The sequence below is a fragment of the Equus przewalskii genome, chromosome 29 (genome assembly GCF_037783145.1).
Source record: "Equus przewalskii isolate Varuska chromosome 29, EquPr2, whole genome shotgun sequence".
Classification (NCBI taxonomy): Eukaryota; Metazoa; Chordata; class Mammalia; order Perissodactyla; family Equidae; genus Equus; species Equus przewalskii.
In genome coordinates this window covers 23,761,051-23,783,795 of record NC_091859.1, presented here as the reverse complement: position 1 = coordinate 23,783,795, position 22,745 = coordinate 23,761,051, and the positions used below count along the sequence as shown (strand labels likewise).

General features: G+C 41.0%; 1 protein-coding gene and 1 long non-coding RNA gene across 48 annotated transcripts in view; one reads left to right on the top strand and one right to left on the bottom strand.

Moving 5' to 3' along the window:
- The window catches only part of ANKS1B (ankyrin repeat and sterile alpha motif domain containing 1B), a 1,029,975-nt gene that overhangs the window by 985,037 nt on the left and 22,193 nt on the right, over window positions 1–22,745 (top strand). For 35 of the 47 annotated variants that reach the window (XM_070599947.1, XM_070599936.1, XM_070599948.1 and 32 more), the window contains 3 exons: window positions 14,371–14,382; window positions 15,289–15,375; window positions 22,564–22,701. In XM_070599947.1, coding sequence (XP_070456048.1) covers window positions 14,371–14,382; window positions 15,289–15,375; window positions 22,564–22,701 — 237 coding nt within the window. The remainder of the gene's footprint in view (window positions 1–14,370; window positions 14,383–15,288; window positions 15,376–22,563; window positions 22,702–22,745) is intronic. The other 12 variants (XR_011534653.1, XR_011534657.1, XR_011534652.1 and 9 more) reach the window with 1 other exon arrangement.
- Window positions 5,544–7,654, bottom strand: LOC139080284 (uncharacterized). The gene is made up of 2 exons (XR_011534664.1): window positions 7,558–7,654; window positions 5,544–6,711 (listed from the first exon to the last, which is right to left on the bottom strand). It is a non-coding gene; the product is annotated as an uncharacterized lncRNA (long non-coding RNA).

Genomic DNA, 22,745 nt, shown 5'->3' with positions numbered 1-22,745 from the left:
TGAGGCCAATATATGCCTTGTCGTTTATTCTATATGAGCAGCTTTTAGTGGGAAGTATTTAAAAACATAGAATTGAACTAAAACAGTTGTGGAGGTACACATGTAATATCCATTGCTCATGGAAAGCTAAATGTGCTTGAATCTTCATGAAATTGAGACCTCAATATGTGGTCGCCCATTTAATATTTTTATCAGTTCTGTAGCAGAGAGACTGAAACAGTTATCCTCCTGTCTGATGTAGAGTTGTACTTAAATTGTCAGACAAATGAATCTTTATCCCGGGGATCATGTTTAAATGAAAAAGCTCTGATATGTGTCAGGAACTCTTAAGTTCTAGTTCTGTTGCTGCTTATTTGCCTTACCTGTCACTTTGTAGCCATAAGAATAATAACTACTAACATTTACTCAGTCGTTACAATGTGCCAGTCTTCTGTGCTAAGTACCTTGCATGTTTATCTCATTTAATCTTATACTAATCTATGAGATTACTACAATTATTATCCTCATGTTGCAGATGAAGAAACTGAGGTTTAGCGAGGTTACGGAACTTTCCTAAGGCCACACAGTGAATAACTTGCCCATCTGGGACTGAAACTCAGGTCTGTCTGACTCCAGAGCCCAAACATTTAACTACTACATTCCTCTGCTTCTCTGGGCCTCTTTTTCTTGTTTAGAGAAGGAGAACATTGGACTAGATGCCCTTTAGCGTTCTTCCTGATTTTGTAATCCTGGGGATCTTGTAGTCTAAATATATATCTGATCTAAATTATGTCACCAATGAATGATAAGAAAATGGGAAAGTTTTTCAATCATCAAGGCTCATAATAATTTTAGAGCTATTCATGAACAAGTCTAAGAAATTAATTTGGCATCTCTGATTTAATACGATTAACTCAATTATCTGAGTCCAGCTACTTCAATGCTATAATCAGCAAAAATAGTGCATAGAGTACATAGCACCATTTAAAATACACCAGATCTGTGATTTGAATTTGAGTCAATTTCTTGAAATTAAGTGGATCTGAAATTCCATTCTGATAGCAATAGCAAAGCTATTTTAATAGTCTCAGTAGAGAATAATTTAAATACTTGTCTGTTACTTAAAATGAAACAGAGAAGGCCATCTGTTTAGAAGCCATTCTTCTCCTCTTTGGGGCGTTTTTCTGGTTTGCTGCCGTTGATGTTTATTTTGGGTAGTTTACATGAGAATGGGAACTTTATTACTTCTTCCAGTATCACGAACCTTTATTTCCCATCTTGGTTAAATAAATATCAGTCTTTGATACAGTAGCTAAAGTCACACTCACTGCATTCACCAGAGCCCTTCAAAACCAGAAGTGAAGGTTGGATCTGTTACCTGGGACTATTGTGTTGTGAATTAGAACTCTCAGCAACTAAAAATGGTGTGGATCTCAGCTTACAGTTGATTTTCAGTTTAAACCTGAAGTTTGCTGTTTTCTCTGTTTTCAACATGGTGGCATTTCAACCAAATATCCCAGTATAGTCAAGTCTCCCCAGGGGAAACACTTTAAGACACAGGTGATTTTAAAAGTTAAGTAATATTATTTGGCCAAAGTATTATAGATTAGAACTTTATCTGGTTTTCTCTTTTAATTGAAATAAAGAGAAATTTTCACTTCAACAGTATGTATTTTAGCTGAATTAAAATTTCTTTCCCAATAAGAAGTAAATCAGTGTGGTTTTTTTATTCTGAGAAATACTTCCTTAAATGTACTTTGTTAACAAGGATGACCATGATTTGGTTTCTGCTGTCACTGAGTTTACAATCCAGTGGAAGAGACCAACATTTAAACGTTTAATTATCCCAGAGTAGCAGAAGTATCACCATGGAGGTATCTTCACATAGTCATCAACCTTAAGAATCATCATAGATGATCCTGAAAATGACATAGTCATGGTCTCCTAAAATCGGTTCGTTAGAACTAATAAAAGTTAACGCTTGACAGCTATGTGCCAGGCCCTGTGCAAGTGAGTTATGTGCCTTAATTCATTTAATTATGAGCTAAGTATTGCTATTGTCCCTGCTTTACGTATGAGAAAACAACAGCCAAGGAAGGTTAAGTAACTTGGCCAAGGTCACCCAGCCAGCAAGTGGTGGAACCAGGATTTGAACCCAAGCACTCTAAATGCACCACCCACACTCCGAACCCCGGGCTGCCCCACCTCTCTAATGAGCCGGTGGAATGTTTATTGTCCTGAGTTTTGAAATAGCTGAAAAGGTGGATCATTTGTGTTGATAAAGAAATTGTGTTAAGGGGCTGGCCCCGTGGCCGAGTGGTTAAGTTCGCGCACTCCGCTGCAGGCGGCCCAGTGTTTCGTCAGTTCGAATCCTGGGCGCGGACATGGCACTGCTCATCAGACCACGCTGAGGCAGCGTCCCACATGCCACAACTAGAAGAACCCACAACGAAGAATACACAACAATGTACCGGGGGGCTTTGGGGAGAAAAAGGAAAAAATAAAAAAAATCTTAAAAAAAAAAAAAAAAAAAAGAAATTGTGTTAGGAACACTTGAAGAGTCTGTAAGATGAGCACTGGTTAAATTGAGCCATTTAGGTACAGGCATATGTAGTAATTTGGGGTACATTCCAATGTGTTAATGTAAATAAAAATTTCAGGAGACTTTTTATTGCATCCTTAGTGACTGTAAAATGGTTTTTTTCCACAGCACTTACTTTAACACATTCACTTTGCCCTAGCGGAAACCAAACACAGTTTTCTCTTCTCAGGAACATTTGGAGTGTTTGATAGTCACGATTGGTTAATTTCTAAGTTTATCTAAACCTGTTTATTCATCTCTAAGGTCCCCTCGAGTTCTGAGATAAAGATAATTATACACTAATATCCTGGTGTTTTATTATACACATATTATTTCAATTAAAAATATGCCATAATAAACTAATGTGTGACATGGTAGTAATTCACACCATTCTACAATATGGAATCACCTCTCTCTTTGTTCAGGTTAACCAGTCTTTTTCCTCTTCAAACTGTCTTAAGATTTTTTTTAATAGACTTTATATTTTACAGTAGGTTTTAGAGTAACAGTAAGATTGAGCGTAAAGCACAGAAAGTTCATATATATATAATAATATGTATATATACACATACATACACACACATACATACTCCCTCCACCACCACCACCCTCACAGTTTCTTTTATTATTAACATCTTGCATTAGTGTGGTACATTTGTCACAATTATGAACTAATATTGATATATTATTATTAGCTAAAGTCTGTGGTTTACATTAGAGTTCATTCTTTGTGTTATACAGTGTTTGAGGTTTTAGCTAATGCATAATATCATGTATCCACCATTACAGTATCATACAGAATAGTTTCCTGCTCTACAAATCCCCTGTGCTCCACTGATTCATCTCCCCCTCCCCACACCCCCTCACCTCTGGCAACCACTCACCTTTTTACTGTCTCTATAGTTTTCCCTTTCCAGAATGTCATATAATTGGAATCATACAGTACGTACCCTTTTCAGACTGGCTTCTTTCACTTAGCAATATGCATTTAAGGTTTCTCCATGTCTTTCGTGGCTTAATAGCTCACTTCTTTTTATCACTGAATATTCCATTGTGTGGATGTACCACAGTTTGTTTATCCATTCACTTACTGAAGGCCATCTTGTTGCTTCCAAGTTTTGGCAATTATGAATAGAGCTGCTATAAACATTTGTATGCAAGTTTTTGTCTTAAGATTTTTTTCCTGGATCCAAATACTAAATAATGTCCCTATTAAAATTATCTTCTGAATTATATTTACTGAGGAAGGATCAATAGGAACTTGGATTAAACCCTGATCATTTTTTAATGAAAATTGTAATTTTTGCCCTATCTTTTAGAGTTTTCTTTAATAAAAGCCTAAGAGATTAGCTATGCCTTGATATTGAGCACACTTTTAGGAAGAATAGTTTCTGTGAATTATTTTGCTCCTTAGTAGTACACTCGGCTGCTTATTTCCTTTACCGTGACAGCTTTACAGATATTTCTATTTAAAATTAAAATCTAACACATATTAGTAATGTGTGAGAAGTTGTGAAAGATATCCATTTAATCTGAATATATTCATTTACTGCTGTCTTGTATGTTACTGGTTGGGTTTTCCAGTTAAATCTGTGCTTGGAGACAGTCTTCATTTCTCAAAGAATTCCTGAGGGGAAGTATTGCTCTGGGATCTGAAAATGATGCCCCCCAATGTGTTCTGCATAGAACACAACACCTCCCCTCTGTCACACCTCACATCATGTTGTATCAACATCTAGTCATTCATGCCTGGCACCCTTAGAAGGCAGGAGCCATGCATATGGTACCCAGGGCCTGTTGTATAGTAGCTACCTTATAAGGTGGTTGTGATGGTTCAGTAGTAATGGCTGTTAAAGGTCAAGTTCAGCAAAATCTAAAAACACGTTGACCTCTTCCCGCAAATGTGTGAAAAACAAGTAAATGTGTGGACAGATCTGCTTTGGGTTATTTCATTTGTTTTTCCCCAACTATAAAGCCAATGTCGCAGTCATTACCCTGGTTTTCTATGTATACAACATGTAAGAGAGTATTCACAAACTTAGGAATCTTACACTTTTAGTTCCAGTTTTTAAAGGCCATCGCCAAAAGGGAGAGAAAATGAAGGGAAACGATAGACAAGATGGTATGTGTAATTTTGCGGTTTTGTATTTTGGGGAGGTAATTTGTTCCTAGATTGATTGAGAATTGCCTCTTTTAAATAATATGTCCACGGGACTGGACTTTACAAAGCAATAAACAGGTTGTTTTGGCCTCTCAGTGTTCTCTTTGGTAGGAGCAGCCAAAGATCTAAGATGTACAATGTTTGGTGAAGTGAGGGATTTGCTCTGGCCAGATAAGGTTCTCCTCTTCCATTTTGCCTCCCTTACGGATACCTCAGCCCCCAGCCCTGAATTTTGCCCCAGGGTATAATTATCACTAATATACAGTACTCTCTATCACTTCCCTAATTAAATATACCTTTAGAAAACTGCTACTGTAAGGGATAAGCCATGATGTTCAATTAATACTCTCTGAAATCTGATTTTCTCTAATACCACAATTGTCAGTATTGTTCACAAGTGTTTGTGCTCAAGGAAATTTCTCTTAAAAAAAGAAAAAGAGGGGCTGGCCCCGTGGCCAAGCGATTAAGTTCTCACACTCCACTGCACATGGCCCAGTGTTTCATCAGTTCGAATCCTGGGCACGGACATGGCGCTGGTCATCAAACCACGCTGAGGCAGTGTCCCACATCCCACAACTAGAAGGACCCACAACGAAGAATATACTACTATGTACCGGGGGGCTTTGGGGAGAAAAAGGAAAAAAATAAAATCTTAAAGAAAAAAAAAGATTATTTAAAAAAATAATAATAATAAATAATTTTAAAAAAGAAAAAGAAATATCTGTTTTCAACTACAATAAGGTAGAAATCTACCTTCCTGGTATTTTTAAAAAATATTTTAAAATTATTTTTAAGTCAAGAATAAGTCAATCTTCCAGTGTATTTAGGTTTTGGAACCTTTATTGCCCAAAGGTCTTAGGTAGTTTCACCATAGTTGAGACTTCCTGTTGAGTCTATTCCTCTTAACTTGTATGATTTTTAAACTTTCAAACTGGAAGCAATTCTAAAGTTGAATTTTCAAATATATACATTTCCAGATAATTGTGTCTTGGTTGAAGTGTGAGGACTGTCTTTTTTCTATGCTTGAAAGGAACCAAATTAATGGTAGACAATGGATATTGGAAAGCTTGAAAAAAGTTAGATTTTAGAATTAGATAGAAATGTTAAATTAAAAGCCTCTTTCCTCTTTCCTTAGAAGAGACTCACACTACAGTCACGTTTAGTTCTTCTGTCCTTATACAAATACCCTCTGTGAGGATTTGTCATTTGCAGAAATAATTTCAGGGACTACTTCTTAGGAACCGGGCTGGGAAAAAACTTACAAACAACTGTTTTTTAAGAGTCTCTGTTGCCCAAATTCCAGAGCAGAATCAAATATTTTATCTTTTACTGTCTCCCAAGTACTGCACAAGCCAGGTAAATACAGGGCTAAGCCCGTAAATGTGTGTGTTGGGGGTCCGGGGGGCAGGTATTAAAATAGCAGTACACGCAAAGAAACAGCCACATGTCTAACTCCTTATTGCTAAGCTTTTGGTCATGTGTACTTTTTGCCTTGTGACTGTTTCCCTAGGGGTCTACCGAACAGAAGACTGAACAGTCCCAACCATCTTATTCCATGTCATCTTTGTACTGCAGTTCTCTTTATTTTTTATTTTCGTTTTTATTGCTCTTGTTACTGGCTTTTCTCCCATATAACACCCTCACTATTTCACATCTCTGAAGGATGTCATGAGCCTCTTCTGCCTTTAATTCCCACTTCTCTTAAGCTCTCTTTCAAAACGTTTCGAGTCCGTTGTCCCTGGTCCAGTTATAGTGCTCTGCTCAGTGTTCATTGTTGCAACCACCGTTTCACTGCCATCCTCGCATGGAGCCCAGACATGATCCAGTTATGCCCACAGATTTTGACTTGACTTCTGCTCTCTTTTGCCAGTGAGGTGCCATGCTTTGGAGAGCTAAGTGAAAGCATCCACCTCAGAATAACAGTAATAGCCACAATCTATTGATGTTCGCTACATGCTTGGCGCTGAATTATGTAATCCTCACAACAGCCCTGCAAAGTAAATGCTATATTAACATACTTGTTTTGCAGATGAAGTAACTAAGATATAGAGAGGTTAAACACCTAACCACACAAGTAAGAAAGGGGTGGAGCTAAGATCAGAATCCAAACATACTCTCCTGTGCGCTTATTCACTGCACCACAGCACCTCCTGGAGGAAGGAGCTTATCACGGGTGCCTTCATAAATTCAAGACAACCACACACGCATGCACACACACACACACTCTGAAGTTATTTACACATGATGCATTGAAAAAGTTAGTGTGTTTTTTCACGCATTTACAATTGGCTTTTTGAACTAAAAAAATCATAAATTTTAAAAAACTTTACATTTTCTGATTATAAAAGCAGTACACGTTCATTGTTACCCAATTTTAAAATAGAGATATAAAAAGGAGAACTAAAAACAACTGTAATTTTACCACCCAGGGAAGGAAAACACCTCTCTGTTAACACCTTGTTCACATGTAATCCTCCAGACTGATTAATTATGCATTCATAGGCATCACTTTTCTACAAAAAATGGAAATATTCTGCACCTACTGTTTTATAATCTATTTTTAAACACAATATATTTTGAAATATTTTCATTCCAATAAATATTCATCCCCAATATTATTTGTGGTGCTTAAACAATACTCCAATCCATAACTGAACCAAACTTATTTAACTAGTTCCCCTTTTTGGTCATTAGATCATTTCTAATTGTTTCAAATTATAAGTATAGGATGGCAAGGTCAAAGAGTATAACTTGTTCCAGTTTACACTCCCAGAGGCATACACGAAAATGTGTTGATGTTTACTTGTCACATCTCTCAGGGGCATATACTTAATACCTTGGATGTGCTCCTAGTTGAGGCAGAACTGAGGAACTTTTATGAGAAACCGTACATCTTCAGCGTGACCCCTGGGCTTATCAGCTCTCTCTGATCAACATCTATTCTAGACGTAACTCTAGAATCTGTCTTTATGACCTGAACTCTTTATTCTATGTGAAGAATGTTTTATACTTTCACAGTCCCCAAGAAACCTTGGAAGAATGAAATAATTCTTGTTAATTGCTCTCAAGACCTGGAGCCACAGCTGAGTGCTAACTCAGGATTTTTGGAAATCACTTGTCAAGTGAGAATGGTGTGTTTTGATAGATTAACTTCTCCCTGAATTAACGTCGGATGCAGTGCAGCTGAGTTTACATGCACAGCAGCCGGGAACACTTCTGACAGTGACTTTCAATCAAACTGATCAACTGCATTTTTAGAGCAGGAGTTCTCCAAGTGTGGCCCCAAAACTGGCAGCATCAGCAACATCTGGAAAATGGTTAGAAATGCAAAATCTCAGGCCCTACCTCAGACTTGCTGTGTTAATCTATTCGGGCTGCTGTAAAAAAATACCATATACTGGGAGAAATTTATTTCTCACAGTTCTGGAGGCTGGGAAGTCCAAGGTCAAGGCACTGGCAGATTCAGTGTCTGATGAGGGTCCTCTTCCTGGTTCATAGATGGCCGTCTCTTCACTGTGTCCTCATATGGCGGAAAGGGCAAGGGAGCCCTCTTAGGCCTCTTTTATAAGCTCATTAATGCCAGTCATGAAGGCTCCAACCTCAGGACCTCAGCACTTCTCAAAAGCCCCACCTCTTAACACCATTACCTTGGGCATTAGGCTTCCATGTATGAATTTGGAGGGGACACAAATATTCAGTCTGTAGCACTTACTGAATCAGAAACTCTAGGAGTGGGCCCCAACAGTCCATTAAGTTTGAGCCCCACTGCCTTAGTCCACTGGGCATTCCAGTGGGGCTGCTGTGTAGACAGGCTGCCCTGGTAGAATCAGTCTGCCACAGTGCCTAGAAACCAGCCGGGGCTAGAGGAATGGAGGTAGAGGGCATCGTTTGCGCTGTGCCAGATTCGGCCAGGCTGTGTGAGGTGTACTGACAGTACAGTAGCCATGTCTTATGCCAGAGGAGTAGTTTGAATGGCCACTTGCCCACTCTCTGTGCTTGTCATGTGGTCTTAGTTATGCTCTGTATTCCCCCAGCCTTTGTGTCAGAGTTCTTATGACCAGAAAAGCCCTCGAGAGGTCATTTAGCCTCATTGCCCAGCCGAATGAGACTTACCCCTAAGTCATTAGTGACAGATGAGAGTCCAAACTATTTTTAAAGATATCCAGAGGGAGAAACTTCCCAGCTGCCCCTAGTAATCATTCTGCATCGCCCCCCCCCCCCACCACCACCACCACCAAGTCTTTCCCTCTCATCTCAGTGCTTGCAAGTTTCCTGTTGCAAAAATGAAGACCTAACCCGTCTCTCCTTAAGGCTGAACAATCACAAGATCTGTGAAGCTTTTGTCATCCCGCAGGAATGTCTCGGTGTATTTCTAGTCACATCTGTGGTTCTCCTCCGAGTTCTTCAAGGCCTCCATGCCTGGCTCTGGGCACCAGGGCTCTGAAAAGTTTGCTGAGCTCTGTGTGTGCTGAGAGTCTGGCCCTGTGGTTCTTTATAAAGCTAGCTTTGTGCTTGTTACCTTACTTTAGTTCATTTGCTCGTTCATTTAACAATCATAGATTTCAGCTGTTGTTATATTGAACCCTATGAAATTGATGATAAATTTAGCCATTTTTGACCCATAAAAATGGCAGATTCATAGGGCTCAACCTAAGACCGTGTGCTAGTCATTATGGGGGAGGCAAAACAAGAAAGCTATGGACCGTCCTCAAGGAACTCCCCGTGTAGTGAGGGAAACAGACCCTCCAGAGCAGGCCAGTGGAGGCCAAAAAAAGGGGTAGAGGCTCACAGGGCGGGCGGGGGGAGCCCAGGAGGAAAGCCATCCCCTCAGGCTGGGGACCAGACTACACTTTCCCCAGAAAGTGACATTTAAACTGAGTTCCAAAGGGAAAGAGTTCGTTTCAAATGGCTGGTTTGTGGTCTGCTTTTTATTTCTTATAATCCCCACAGCATAGTTAGTTTCGCTGCATACAAAATCACCACAACAGTCCTTGTTTTGTGTATTTTTTTAATCATTTGAAAGTCACTTAGGGCTACCAAATGTAGTTGTTTGATCCTATTTTAATTTACTTGCTGAAACTGAATATTCTAATTAAGCTTTGAAACCAACTAAGGGAAATATTACGTGGTAAAATTAATAGTTATGACTCGGCACTAAAGATCTAACTAGAAAGCATTCTCAGGGTAGCCATGTGTAGGTTAAAAATATACTCTAAGTTGGATGGCAGTCGACCATCTGGAAATCTATTCCCCCGTCTGCGCTTAAAGTACACTGGAAACGATCAGGGTGTTGTAAGAATGAAGGGTCAGTGACGTCCTCGCCAGGGACTGCCTCACTCGTCTCCCTCTCTGTGCTGATTATGGGCCACAGATGAGTCTTATTACGAACATAAACTCAAAACCAACATTCCAGCTCACGACTGAAGTGCTCCCGGCCGTAAACCTCCCTGCTCCTGTTCCCGCTTGTGCCGGCCGCGCGCTGGGATCAGCCCCTGCAGCCTCGAAGGGATCTTCTCGCACTGTTGCTTCTGCGTTAGAAAATGAGAAGCTGTTTCTTTCCGGGGCATGCTGTAAAGCTACAATAAAAGCACCAATGGTGATTTCTGACTTGATTGTAGATTCCAAGCAGTTCTTAATTTATAATTTAAAAGGAAAAGAAAAAAGATGTTTATTACTTTCCTTGCTGAATCCAAAAATCCCTCTTTTTAAAAAAAAATTTCTAAAAGTCTTCAATTACTTTATCTATTAAGAACAATATTTCCGGTGTCCACCTTGAGATACTAAATTATGATCCCTGTTCTGTGTGATGCTCACAGGCAGTATAAACGTAAGTGATAAGTATAAGGCTGGCTTTGAGTTTAAGTTGCATTTTGTTTTAGGTTTTAGAAATGTAACATTTCTATATAACTAAATATTGTTTCTCTTGGAATAATGAAAGAATGATAATCTTCATTTGGGAAATTGTGAACAAAATACAGTTGAATGGCGCTATAATGCTTTTAGCAGGAGAGCAAGATGCTGTAAAGGTTAAGTTAATTTGCAGCGTTACCCATGAGTATTCAGCTGCTTAGGTACCCAGAGGTCCTCATTACAACTTAGTCTCTGCTGTAAAGCTGGCACTGAAGGGGAGGAATTTCAGGACTCGGGGAAACCTCCGAAATTCCACAAAGAGCATGGCTTAGAAAAAAACTACTAGGAGCAAGAGAGAACCATAAAATAAGGTTTGCTCTGAGCATTTTACTGTGGAACGGGCCTGAAGAGAATTCTGTCTACACAGATAAATACAGACTGAGTTTTTAACACACATGTATGGGAGTACTGACTATTCAGAAACCCAGCAAATCATGTGGATAGGTCATAGAACCAATGTTTCCTGAGAGCCAGTGCTTTGTAACTTGAGCAGGGATGTCCAGACCAGGTGCCTTCGTGCTCCGGAAGGAGAAGAAGATGGTGATTGCAACACGGAAGAGAAAATGGGCCGCATGGGACTTGGGCTGCCTGTGATAGACTGAAGCTCTATGCTCACATTTCCATATCTGTAAAGCCTCCATGGAATAAAGTGGGCGCTTATTAGATTTCTTGCCTTCCTGATTCGTCTCGCTAAAGACTCAGTATATTTGCCTTCTTTCTGTGCATTTTCATCTTTCATTAAAATTATGTATGAAAAGACCTCTTTGAAAGCTTTGTTAAAGTATCCCATCAGAAAATCCCCAAAAAAGAGGTTAGATTCTTATCTCTGGTAGAAAGTATAAATGCCTTAAAGAAGGAGCATTACCTTGCAGACCTCCTACAGTCCCTTTGAACTCCGTGGCTGCCAGTGTCCATCATCTTCTCCTCAAGGTGCTCAGTGGGGAGAGAGGTGCAGTTTGGGCTCCAGATTGGAATGTGTGGCCACCCCCAGCACTGCCATTCCTAGAGGCCTGTGTGGAGCCTGCATCATTGGCACTCCGGTGCTGCCTCCAGGTAGGGAAGCAGGGATTCTTGGCACCCACGAAGGAAAAAGAAATGCCCATCCTTTATCTTTTCTTCTTTGTTCAGCTTGACTGAGCATACGATGTGGCATCTTCGTATCAGGACAAAAATCAGTACTGATGCCTTCATTTCAGCCGGAGAGCATGTGTCCTGACCTGTCTTTTATTCCAGTTCTCTGCTCCCTTTCACTGACATTCGTTGCACAGCTCACTATGTTCTTTTCTCTGTGTGCTGCCACTGTTTTCCTGAAGCTGCTCTTAAGAAAATCAGCAACAAATTTTTCTAGTTGCTAAAGCCAGGGATTTCACCTGAGAAACCCAATGAAAGTAGCAGCTCTGATGTGTGCCAGCCACTGTGCTTGGCAGATTTTTATGCCTTTGTAGTCCTCATGGCCTCGGGCACTGCTCCCACCTTCTAAGGAGTCTTCTCCTTGACCTGGGTGAAACGGCTCTCAGGCTCCTTCCTGCTCTGTCTCAGGGTCCTTCATTGACTCTTCTTTCTGCCCCACCTCTTAAGTATTAACCTTCCCCTGAGGTGTGCCTCTCAGCCCTCTTTTTGTTCACCCCTTGAGCCACCTCGTCTGCTCCCATCTCCTCAGCCACCCCCCGCCATGTGGATGGATTTCCAGATCTGATTCTTATTTCTAATTTCCTACGGGACATCTCCACCTGATTATCAAACTGAGCACATTCAAAAGGATTTCATGCAAAAGCATGCTCCCCTCTCGTGTTCCTTATTGCAGTGAATGGCCCCTTGGTCATTGGAATTGTGGCTCCCTCTTCCATTGTCCCTACTTCAACTGAGGTGCTTAGGGTCGTTCATTCGAATTTACACCACAGCTTCCTGCCCTCTGCAGTCAGCCTCCAGCTGTTCCAGTCCGTCCAACCACCAGAACTATCTTTCTGCGTCACAGATCTGATTGTGTCACCCCCTACTTAAAAGCTTCCGATGGATCCTAGCTTGGCAGAGTAAGTCACATTCTTCCAAACCTACTGTACTAGCCTCATCTCCCGCCAATTACCCAAGCCCACAACATTATTCTCATTTCCAGGCATGTGTATGTGTGTGTGTATGTTGATTCCGCTGCTAAAACAGCCTCTTTTGTCCTCTTTTGCCACCTGGAAAATTCCTGTTCATCCTTTAAGAGCCAGTTCAGTCACTCCTGGCAGTGAATCGGTGTTTGTTGAATGAAAGATTGAAGACTTGCCTCACTTGTGCAAAGTGAGGCTCTCCCTGCTCAGTGCTCTGGAGGCCGTCTATTCATACCTCTGTCACATCTGTCAGCATTTGTGTTGTAGCTGCTTTTTGTATCAGACCGGGCCAGGGATGGTGCTGTGTAGCTCAGGCGCTGCCTCTTCCTCTCCCTCTCTCATGGCAGACATCGTTCCCAATCTCCTTTCCCACTCAGCTCAAACAGGCTCGGAACCCTTCTCAACACAGCACTTGGGACAGCCACTTTCAGCAGACTGGAGTTTGCACGCAGTTTGAGGTCTGTTTGACATCCTCTGCAGTAGACTCGGAATTTTTCCAGCACAGGAGGCTGCCTAATATAACCACTCAGTTGCTGAATGAATGACAAATGGGTTTCTTTTTTCTTTTTTGAGTTTTTCCTAATACTAAATAAAATGTTGATATTTTAATCTTATTTTAGCTCTATATTGTTTCATGTTACAGATAGGTCTGTTCAGGAGAACATATTCATGGCAAGAGATGAATGAGGTGATTTGTTGAAATCCATTGTTACTCTTTGCCAAGAATTCTTCACACACACACATTCCGTCCACCAAGCCACTGCCTGTGCCTGCCACAGCCCAGTGTCTCTACGGAATTCAGCCCACTGCTTTGTCCTAAAATCAGCACCCTGCATGTTGTTTCTTCTAGCATTGCCTCGGAGTTATCTTCCACATTTTCCAGAGTTGGTGGGATAAAGCATTAAAAAGATAAAAGTATCTAACCTTACATTCCAATTTTATAGCATCTCTTTTTGGCAATCACAAAAGAAAACTGGCAAGTCTGGGTAATTTTAAAACTAGTTAAAAAGTACTTCAAGAGAGCTGTTTTTTCTGTATTGTATGAAACATTTCATAAATATTAAATAGTATTACTCTTAGTAATCCATTTTCTTTATCTTTGAACCAGGGATAGTAGCTATCAAAAAGATGTCCCAAAAGTGGCTTTTTTTCCATGGCTCAAGTGAAAGATGCAATTTAATTACCATTATTGAGTTAAATGGGTTTCATTCACACAATCCAACTAAAAGCCTTCTTTAATGCTGGTCACATTTCAGAATTTAAAAATGGAAAATTGGTTAATATAAATAAAGAAATCAAGAAAGTTAATATAATTTTCTCTTGATTCCCTTAATATACGTAAGACAGCTGGTTGTAGAACACTCAAAATGGAAAGTTCTCGCATGTTGGTCGTAAGACTATGCCATGCGGTAAACAGAATGATGAGAAAATAGAAAAAGAAAATGAGAGATGGGGTCTGTAAAAGCCAGCAGCAATTTCTAAAATTACAGTTTCGCTGCATCTCCATCTATTTGTAAAGCCTGTTCTCCATTTACTTTTTAATGAATTTAGGCTGTTGGTGAATTATTGAAATGGTTTCCGCTCACCTTTTTATGTATTTTCTCTCCTATTATGTTCCCACCTGTCTTATCTGGAAAATCCATCAGGCTAACTGTCAGGTAGGTTTGTCTTGATGTTTAATGTGATTATTAGAAGTATCCATAGCAGGAGATGAAGTAAAAAGATTGCTGGTGACCTGTGATGAATGATAAAACTCAACAGAAAAGGCATGTACTAAATTACAGAGGAACTTTTTGCAGATGCATAAAACCATAGAAGCTGCAAGCTCTAAGCCCATTAAGCCAGTGTGAACATCTATCATAAGAACCCAGCCAAAGGGAATACAATGGGTCTAAATGATAAAGTAGGTTACCTGGACTGTCCACTTTTGCTATGGCTCAAAATATAGCCTGCTTCCAGAGGGCTTAATTGTTATACAGTGATATTATATGCTATGTGGTCACAAGCGATTCTGCTGTAAATATACTATCAGCTTTTACGGATTTGGCCAGGTTCAAGAAAAACTCACAATGATGTATTTTAAATCCGTATTTTAAGTACTTATTCAGACATACCTTTTGCCTTAAAGAAAGAGAGTGACTAGGAAAAAAGGGAGGGTGTTGGTATATATTTTGTTAGTGCTAAACTTGCCCTTGGAGTTAAATCTAACATGATTTAACTCTAGTCAAAAGAGTAATCGCTTGAAATTGCAGTAGGAGACAGAGCTGTTCGTTTCTCCCTTTGGTGTCAGGGAAAAGGAGTATTCCTTCTCCCACATGAAGCAGCAGAACAAGCTCTTTTTAGATCCTCAAGTGCAAGACAGACACTTTATAAGCCTGAACCACAGCTAAGCCCAAGAGAAGAGAGACATACATTTAAATTAGGGTGTGTTTGGTGTGTGTTTGATGTGCGTGTGTGTGTTGTTTTTAACTTGAGCTCATTTTTATCTTTCAAGGGGAAAAATTACGTGCTTCAGTTGCCATGCAACACCAACAGTTCTAACAGCTTTCTAATTTTAATTCCAGAAGTCTACAGAGCAAATGAAGAAGGTCCCTACTATTATCCTTTCCGTCTCTTATAAAGGAGTCAAATTTATTGATGCAACAAATAAGGTGGGTACCATACCTCTCTTTGGTTTGACACCAGATACAGTCCTGAGTATATAATCTAAAATCCTTTGCTTCTTGTCATACCCAACATCCCCCACTTTAATCACTCCCCACTCCCCATCTTCAGGCTCCCTAAACACAACTGTAGATACACACACACACACACACAACACTCATACATATATATAGAAGGGCACATTTCATTTGGGGGTCTTGATCTAGCATTCCTACCCATATTTTTCTTTCATTTTTCCATGGTGACTTCTCTAATAGACTGTGGCCACTCATTATTTGGCATGTCTCTTTGGGTCTAGAGAACATTAAAACAGAAAAAAAAATCATGCATGGACTGAAAATGCAGCAATGTCATCATTCTTCCATCAGAGGAAACTTGCGAGGTGAAAGACTGGAACATTTGTCTTTCCGTTTCTCTAGAGATGTATATGTGCTTTCTTTTGATGTATGTAATGAATACCTGACACAAGGAGCACAGTCTCTGAGTTTTATATTTTATAATTGCATTTAATTCTCAACTATTGAGGTGGAAGAGAGGGTTTCAACTATATTGTTTTCTTAAGAGCACAGTCAGAAAAGCAGCTCAGGCCATGCTGTTACTTTGTTCTCATAGTGGGAATAGTTTGTGAGTTTTAACGTCGAGTGTGGACAACTAAGTTGCATTTTACTTAAAAAGCATTTAGAGTCCCTTCCTTGGTGAAGATGACAGAATGCCAGTGCTAGACTGAACACTTTCGCTCTCCATAAACCCAAACCCCACCGGTTCCTCCTCACAAAACCCCAAAATGTCCATGTGTTTTATTCGTACATCCCTCCAACTGATAAAGTGTAGAAAGAGGGAAGAAGAGGTGATCCCCCTTGGTGAATACCATTTGTTTTCTGGACTGCCTCCCCCGTCCTCCCACCTGGACCCACTCCATTTTGGAAAAGGCAACAGAAGTCATGAAACAGGTGAACTTAAACAGTGGTAACTTACGGCTGAATTTAGATTCCAGGGAAAAGTCCCATGGGCAATGACCCTTGGATGTCTATAATAAACCTGAGCATCTGAATCGACCAATTTGAAGTTTTCCTGATTTGTTTTCTGTAACAAAGAAGATTGCTCCACCAGCCGTCAGATAAGCCCAAGCTCCCCAGATCTACTTAGGAAAGCAACCTACCACTTTTAGAAACAGTTCTGATGATCATGCTGGCTGATGATATCCAAAACATACTCAGAATCAGATGCCTTACGTAGAATGATAGTTTCAACTCTGCAATATGTTGTTGACAGTTATTGTTGTCAGATTACAATTGTGGAGACTCTAATCAGAAAAATCTCACTTGATTTGCTTTTTTACTTTTTGGAAGCAACTTTAGTTACTGGTGCACACACTTTCTTTCTCCTTAAATTACAGTCAGTTCATTTAAAAAGTTCCTAAAGTTTATGGAACTCTCATCGAAGATACCATTGCTATTGCTGAATCTCAATTTCAGGAAGGGCTTTGGCATTTGGATATTTTTCCCTAACCTAGAGCAACTGTTTCTACCCCATTTGCATTTGACAACCATGAATAGCAATAAATTTTCACTATGTGAGTTTGACACTCTCTTAGATTAACAACCTTAGCAGGCTTGGAGTCTGAGAATTTCTAAACAAGTGATATTTGCCCTGAGTAGTTCCCAGAGTCTTAAGGCTGTCATTCCATGGAGCTGGTAGTATGACTGGATGCTTCTGTATTAAGAGCAGCCCCTCTAACCCACTCTCTATGATCAGAGGAATGAGACAGCTCTGTCGGTTTTGTTGCATTTTGCTTATGGACACATCAAGGGTCATAGAACTTGATCTCCTATACCTTGAGACATTTCTGGTTCAATCGCCAATAACTGGATGAGTTATCCATAGATCTCTGCTCACTGATGACTACTCTTTGGAAGTATAAGCACTGAAAGATATGCAAAAGATAATTGTGTGAATAAAGACACTAAATAAAGAAGACCAGCATATCTTTCAAGTCCTTGTGATGTGGCCCCCAGCATATTTTCAAAATCTAGAGCAAAGGCAAAATGCATATGTTGGTGGCAGGTGGAGCCAACCTCTCTATGACTATATGACAACATGGGCCTGGCTTTTTTAGGAATTTGGGGACATTGACTTCAACATTGACAGTTCTACCAGGACCCCATCCTACTGTCCTGCAAGGTAGCTGATCTACCCCAATCTAACAGTGGATAGGGAGAGAGTGGGTGACTCAGGACCATAGTTTAGTAGTTGGTATGTGAGAAGCCAAAGCAGAGAGATTGTAGTAGAAAGGTAGAAAAAAGGAGTAGTGTAAAGCTACACTGGTGGACTTGGTAGTAGGCTGAGAAACCCTTCCCCCAGCCAGGGCTGAAGGACTGGTTCCAGAAGATGTGGAGGATCCATCACTGAAGGATCATCCACAAGTTGTGGCATGAAAGGAACTGCGCTCATACACCTAGATTCTAGCAGCGTCTGTGGTGGCATCTGTGTGACACTTTGTTCTGTAGCAAAGTCCAACCTCTAATTAATGCCACAGCAGGAAGGGAGCACACTGATAAACTCCGGAGCCTGCTTTCAGTGTGTACCTGAGATTCTCCCCTGGGAAATGTTGTCTTGGTGGGCTACTTTGATTTGCAGTGAAGGACTTGTGAAGTGTAGACATTTTTGAAGACCACGACTTGAGGTACTAATGGCCACTCAGCCTGTAATAAGGCACAACCAAAAGTCACACCTTAATATTCATGTTTGATGTTTTCATTGTTCTTTATTCTTAAACAGTCCACTCCTCACCATCGTGTCTCTTTAGCTCTGCCCTGGTGAGACAGAGAAGGGTGTTCAACCTGCACTGGACAGGGAGAGACAGGCCTCAGGCCCTTCACTAGGTGACTGCCCCACAGTCACACAGCCAGTTGGTCATGGAGTGGGACTGAAACTTGAGTTTTGCGGTCACTACCCTAATGTTTTTTCTATTACTCCACAGCTACCTTCCACCAATTAGTTTGAAGTGCAGTGGATAATTAATTTTGTGTTAATTACTCTTCCATTCCTGTTAGCCCTATTAGACTATGTGAAAGATGAACCCTCCAGCAAAGCACTTCTTTCCTTTTACTGTGATAAATAAATGGCTTTGGCTGAGTTCATGGGGAAGGGTTAGGTGCCTAGTTGTAAACTCATAAATTTATCGCCTAGCAACTTAGGAAACAAATTGAACCACTAATCCCTATTTAAGAAAGAAGAAGGAGAAAATGATCTTGAATTAAAAATGGAAGTTGGAATAGATTTAGTACTACAATGTTATAGATAAATCACACCAGCTTTCTGTAGACCCCTAACCCGAAGGTCACTTGAACATGGCATTTGACCCAGAGGACTACGACTATTGAGTTACGGACCCATCTTCAGGTCAGCAGGGTCTTCCAAAAAGTGACACAGTCCCCACATCCAGCTCACCTGAGGGTGGCTTGCATTTTGCCTTCCTGCTCTGAGCCCCTCTTCAGTCTTCCCATCCAGCTAAATTAGAACTGATGCATTGCTGGAGTTTGTCTTTGTTTGTCTGGTTCTTTTTTTGAATGCCAGCTTCAAACGGGGCTTATGCTATTCTTTTAGGCATAAAATTTTTTGGAACATTTGCCTAAACTAGTGCCCATTGTTTTTTATAGCACCTGCTTCTCCTAAGAAACTCCGAGTCAAATTAAGAACCCACTAAGCATGAGTGCTGTCCTCATCTGCATCTGGGGCTCAACAGGGCGCCACCAGTTAGCCCAGGGCCAGGGCTCCTGCCTCTATCTATGGGTCCCTCTCTGGGGGTCACTGCATTCTCTCACACAGAAAAGGCCTGGCCTGAGGAGGAGATTCAGGAGAAATGCCCTACTCATCAGAGCCCAGAGTGAGGGAAGCGAGAGAGGCCTTTTTCTAGGATCCATCAGTTCATGATCACACACCGCTCTTAGAACCTCTGTATTAATTGACTGGACCAAACAATTCTATTCTACACCTGACAGCCAGACACCTCTTTAGCAATTTCTCAGCATGATGAAGGGCAACAGACAGGAAAAAAATCTCTCCCTGCTGAGGGGTACTACGCTGCCAAACTTTCTATCCCAAAGAAAGGGCAGTGTGAGCCCCTCCCCAGTCCTTCTCTTGAGCCTGTTAAAAGCTCAAGTCTCCTTAGACCGTGCTTAGATATGGAGGCTGAGCAGTGTAAGAGGAGTCCACTTTAAGCTGTAGTACATTCTTGTACCTCACAATGATGTCAGCTTTTAATTTGTGAAAGAGCCACTAATTGATGTGTGACAGGAGGCGGAAGGAATGTATGCCTCCTTGGCTTCTTCTCCTAGGAGGAAACCAACCATCCAATCTCCATTAGGTCTGCAGCTGTAGTATCCTTGGGCTTGGATTCATCATATGCATAGAGAACTGGCCTCACTGTTCTGCAAAGGTGGACAATGCAGAGTGATGGCTGTGTTTCAATAGTAAGATCCCAGGTCCTCACCACATCCTAGTACAGCAGATATATTGGGAAGTGCTGTTCAAAAATCCTTCCTCCGCGGACCATCCATATGAATTCAGATAAGAGCATATTTTTTAAGTGCCAGTTAGAATGATTAAACATCAGTTATTCTTAACTGAATATAGAATATTTTTGTTATCCTGCCTTCCCTCTAGTTTAAACCTTGGAAACAGAGGAATAAAAGTTTCAACAATGAGCGAGGTGGCTGATTTTGGAATACGGAGCACCATGGAGGAGGGCAGGCCTCATGGGCAGTTAAAAGACAGCACTGGGCTCCTGGGGAATAGAGCAGTGGGGGGTTAGAGAAAATTGGAGGGAGAGTCAAGAAAGACAGAGGAAAAATGTCTTAGTCCATTTGGGCAGCTGTAATAAATTACCACAGACTGGGTTACTTAAAGAATAAATGTTTATTTCTTAGTTCTGGAGGCCAGAAAGTCCAAGGTGAAGTCACCAGCAGATTTGGTATCTGATAAGAACCCATTCTCTGGTTCGTAGACAATCGTCTTCTTGCTGTATCCTCACATGGCAGAGAGAGCTAACCAGCTCTCTCATCTCTTCTCATAAGGGCACTAATCCCATCCATGATGGCTCCACCCTCATGACCTAATCACCTCCCAAAGACTCCACCTCCACACACCATCACTTTGGGGGTTAGGATTTCAAGATATGAATTTGAGGAGGACACAGGCATGCAGCCCATAATAAAGAGAGATCACCAAAGATACATGTTACCTACTTTCCAGTTTTTCCCAGGGCCACAATGCTGTCAGACACCATTGAAAATCATCGAGTGTGGCATCTTGTGAACTGGCAAGATTCAAGGAATTCAGTGCAATAAAAGTCACAGGGCACTTTTCACTGTAACAGTTTCCCAAGAAGTTGATTTACCTTCTGCTAGTAAAGGATCTCAAGAAAACAAAATGTCAATTTAGTTAAAAGTTGGAGCCAATGTTCTATTTCCAGTAACAGTGGATCCTGGACAGGTGAGACCAAATCCACACGTACTTCCTGAGGTAACGGCAGCCCCCAATTAAAATGACGGTGGTGGCTGTCAGCACCTGTTAACATCATACCTGTAAAGACTATGTTGATCTTATTTTTTAATTCATTTTAAGACTCACTAATTCCTAGTTTAGTTTTCTGCTTGAAGAAATGCCATCTGAATGCCAGAAGAGGATCGTGACCTATTTTGAAACTGCATCTTGCAATAGAATGTTACTTGTTTACAGGCGTCCGATTTCAATTTGAGTTGTTTTTGACGGTGCTGCATGTAGTGTCAACATACAGGGCCACAGTGAAGAATGTCTAAATTTCATTTTCTTTTGCATTTTAATTCTGTAATTGCTTCTCAACCACGCAGCTCAGTAGAGTGAGGGACATGGAGTACTTGCTGAGGGTGCTGTCAGGGAAGGACATTTTGTGTTTTTAGGCATTGATGGGTATACGCGGAACATTATATTGCCAACAGGTTACTTAAGACTGTGCAATTAAAATGTAATTAGGCTAACTAAAACACTGAGGGTTTTAGATCTATGACAACTGCAAAAAAGATAAATGAGATATTATAAGATAAAAAAATGACTGTGTGATTATGTGAAATTTTTTGCTTTTTAAATACATCTGTGTATCAAAAGAAGTTTCTAGCAGGGTTTGCAGCCAAGATGAAGTTCCTTGGTTATTTTGTGCTTCAGGATAATGGTTCTTAAACCTTTCCTCACTTACCTCCCACCAGTTATTCTTAGAGGAAGGTTAGGATGAGGGGGCTGACAGGGAGATGGCATGAAGAATGCTAGAGAGAAAAAAATGCACTAATGTTAAACCAGTGAGAGAGAGGTAGGGATGAGGAGCATTGCAGTGGATTTGAAAGCACCTGAGCTGTACAGTCAGACATCCCAAACTTCAGTCTCAGCTCCACATCTGCCCTGCGTAAGGCACTGACACTCTCTGGGTACCAGTTTCCCCACCTGTAAGATGATGATGATAACCACAGGGCCCACTCATAATTATACACATGGTGGATATAGTTAGTGAAGTGGTGTCATCCACAGGACTCTGTGTGAAGCAGGACATCCAAGGCCTGAACATTGCAGTGTGGCATTTCCCTCATTCCCCCCTACACCTTAGCTTCCACAGAGCCTTCAAGAGAGGGCACTTCCACCTGCCTGCTGCCTTCTGTGTCTGCCTTTTCTCTGGGGGAGTTGGGGCAGGGCACAGACAGCGGGCAGCACGATGGTGAGGGATCAGCCTCCTTGGGGCAGTGTTCCTCCCAGCTGTGGACCATGGCAGGCGAGATCCATTCCAGAGTTAGCAGGAGGCAGCGCTGCCTGCCTACAGGTGGACATGGGGAATGGAAACAGTAAAATGCTTAGTAATTACTATCTTTTTAAAAAGTGTCTGCCACCCAAACTGCTCCTGTGCACAGCACCTGGAGAGAACCACCACTCCAGGATGTGACTATTTTAGGTTGTTTTTAATTAAATGAAAACATTGCTTCTGGGCCCAGCATACATTTGCCCATGGATAGTGGGTTGGATCACTTTGAATGTTGCTGGTCTGAAACATTCTAGAAAGTGGGAAAGCAGCTACTTCCTGGGTCACTTACCTTGGTTCTAAAATATGCTGGTTTACAAAGGAAAACAATGGTCCTTTATGTCATTTCTTCTAGAACATAATTGCTGAGCATGAAATTCGTAATATCTCCTGTGCTGCCCAGGACCCAGAAGACCTCTCAACGTTCGCTTATATCACAAAAGATTTGAAGTCCAACCACCACTACTGTCATGTGTTTACTGCCTTTGATGTGGTGAGTAACTACCCTCTTTGGACAGATTAAGTATGTCCCCAAAT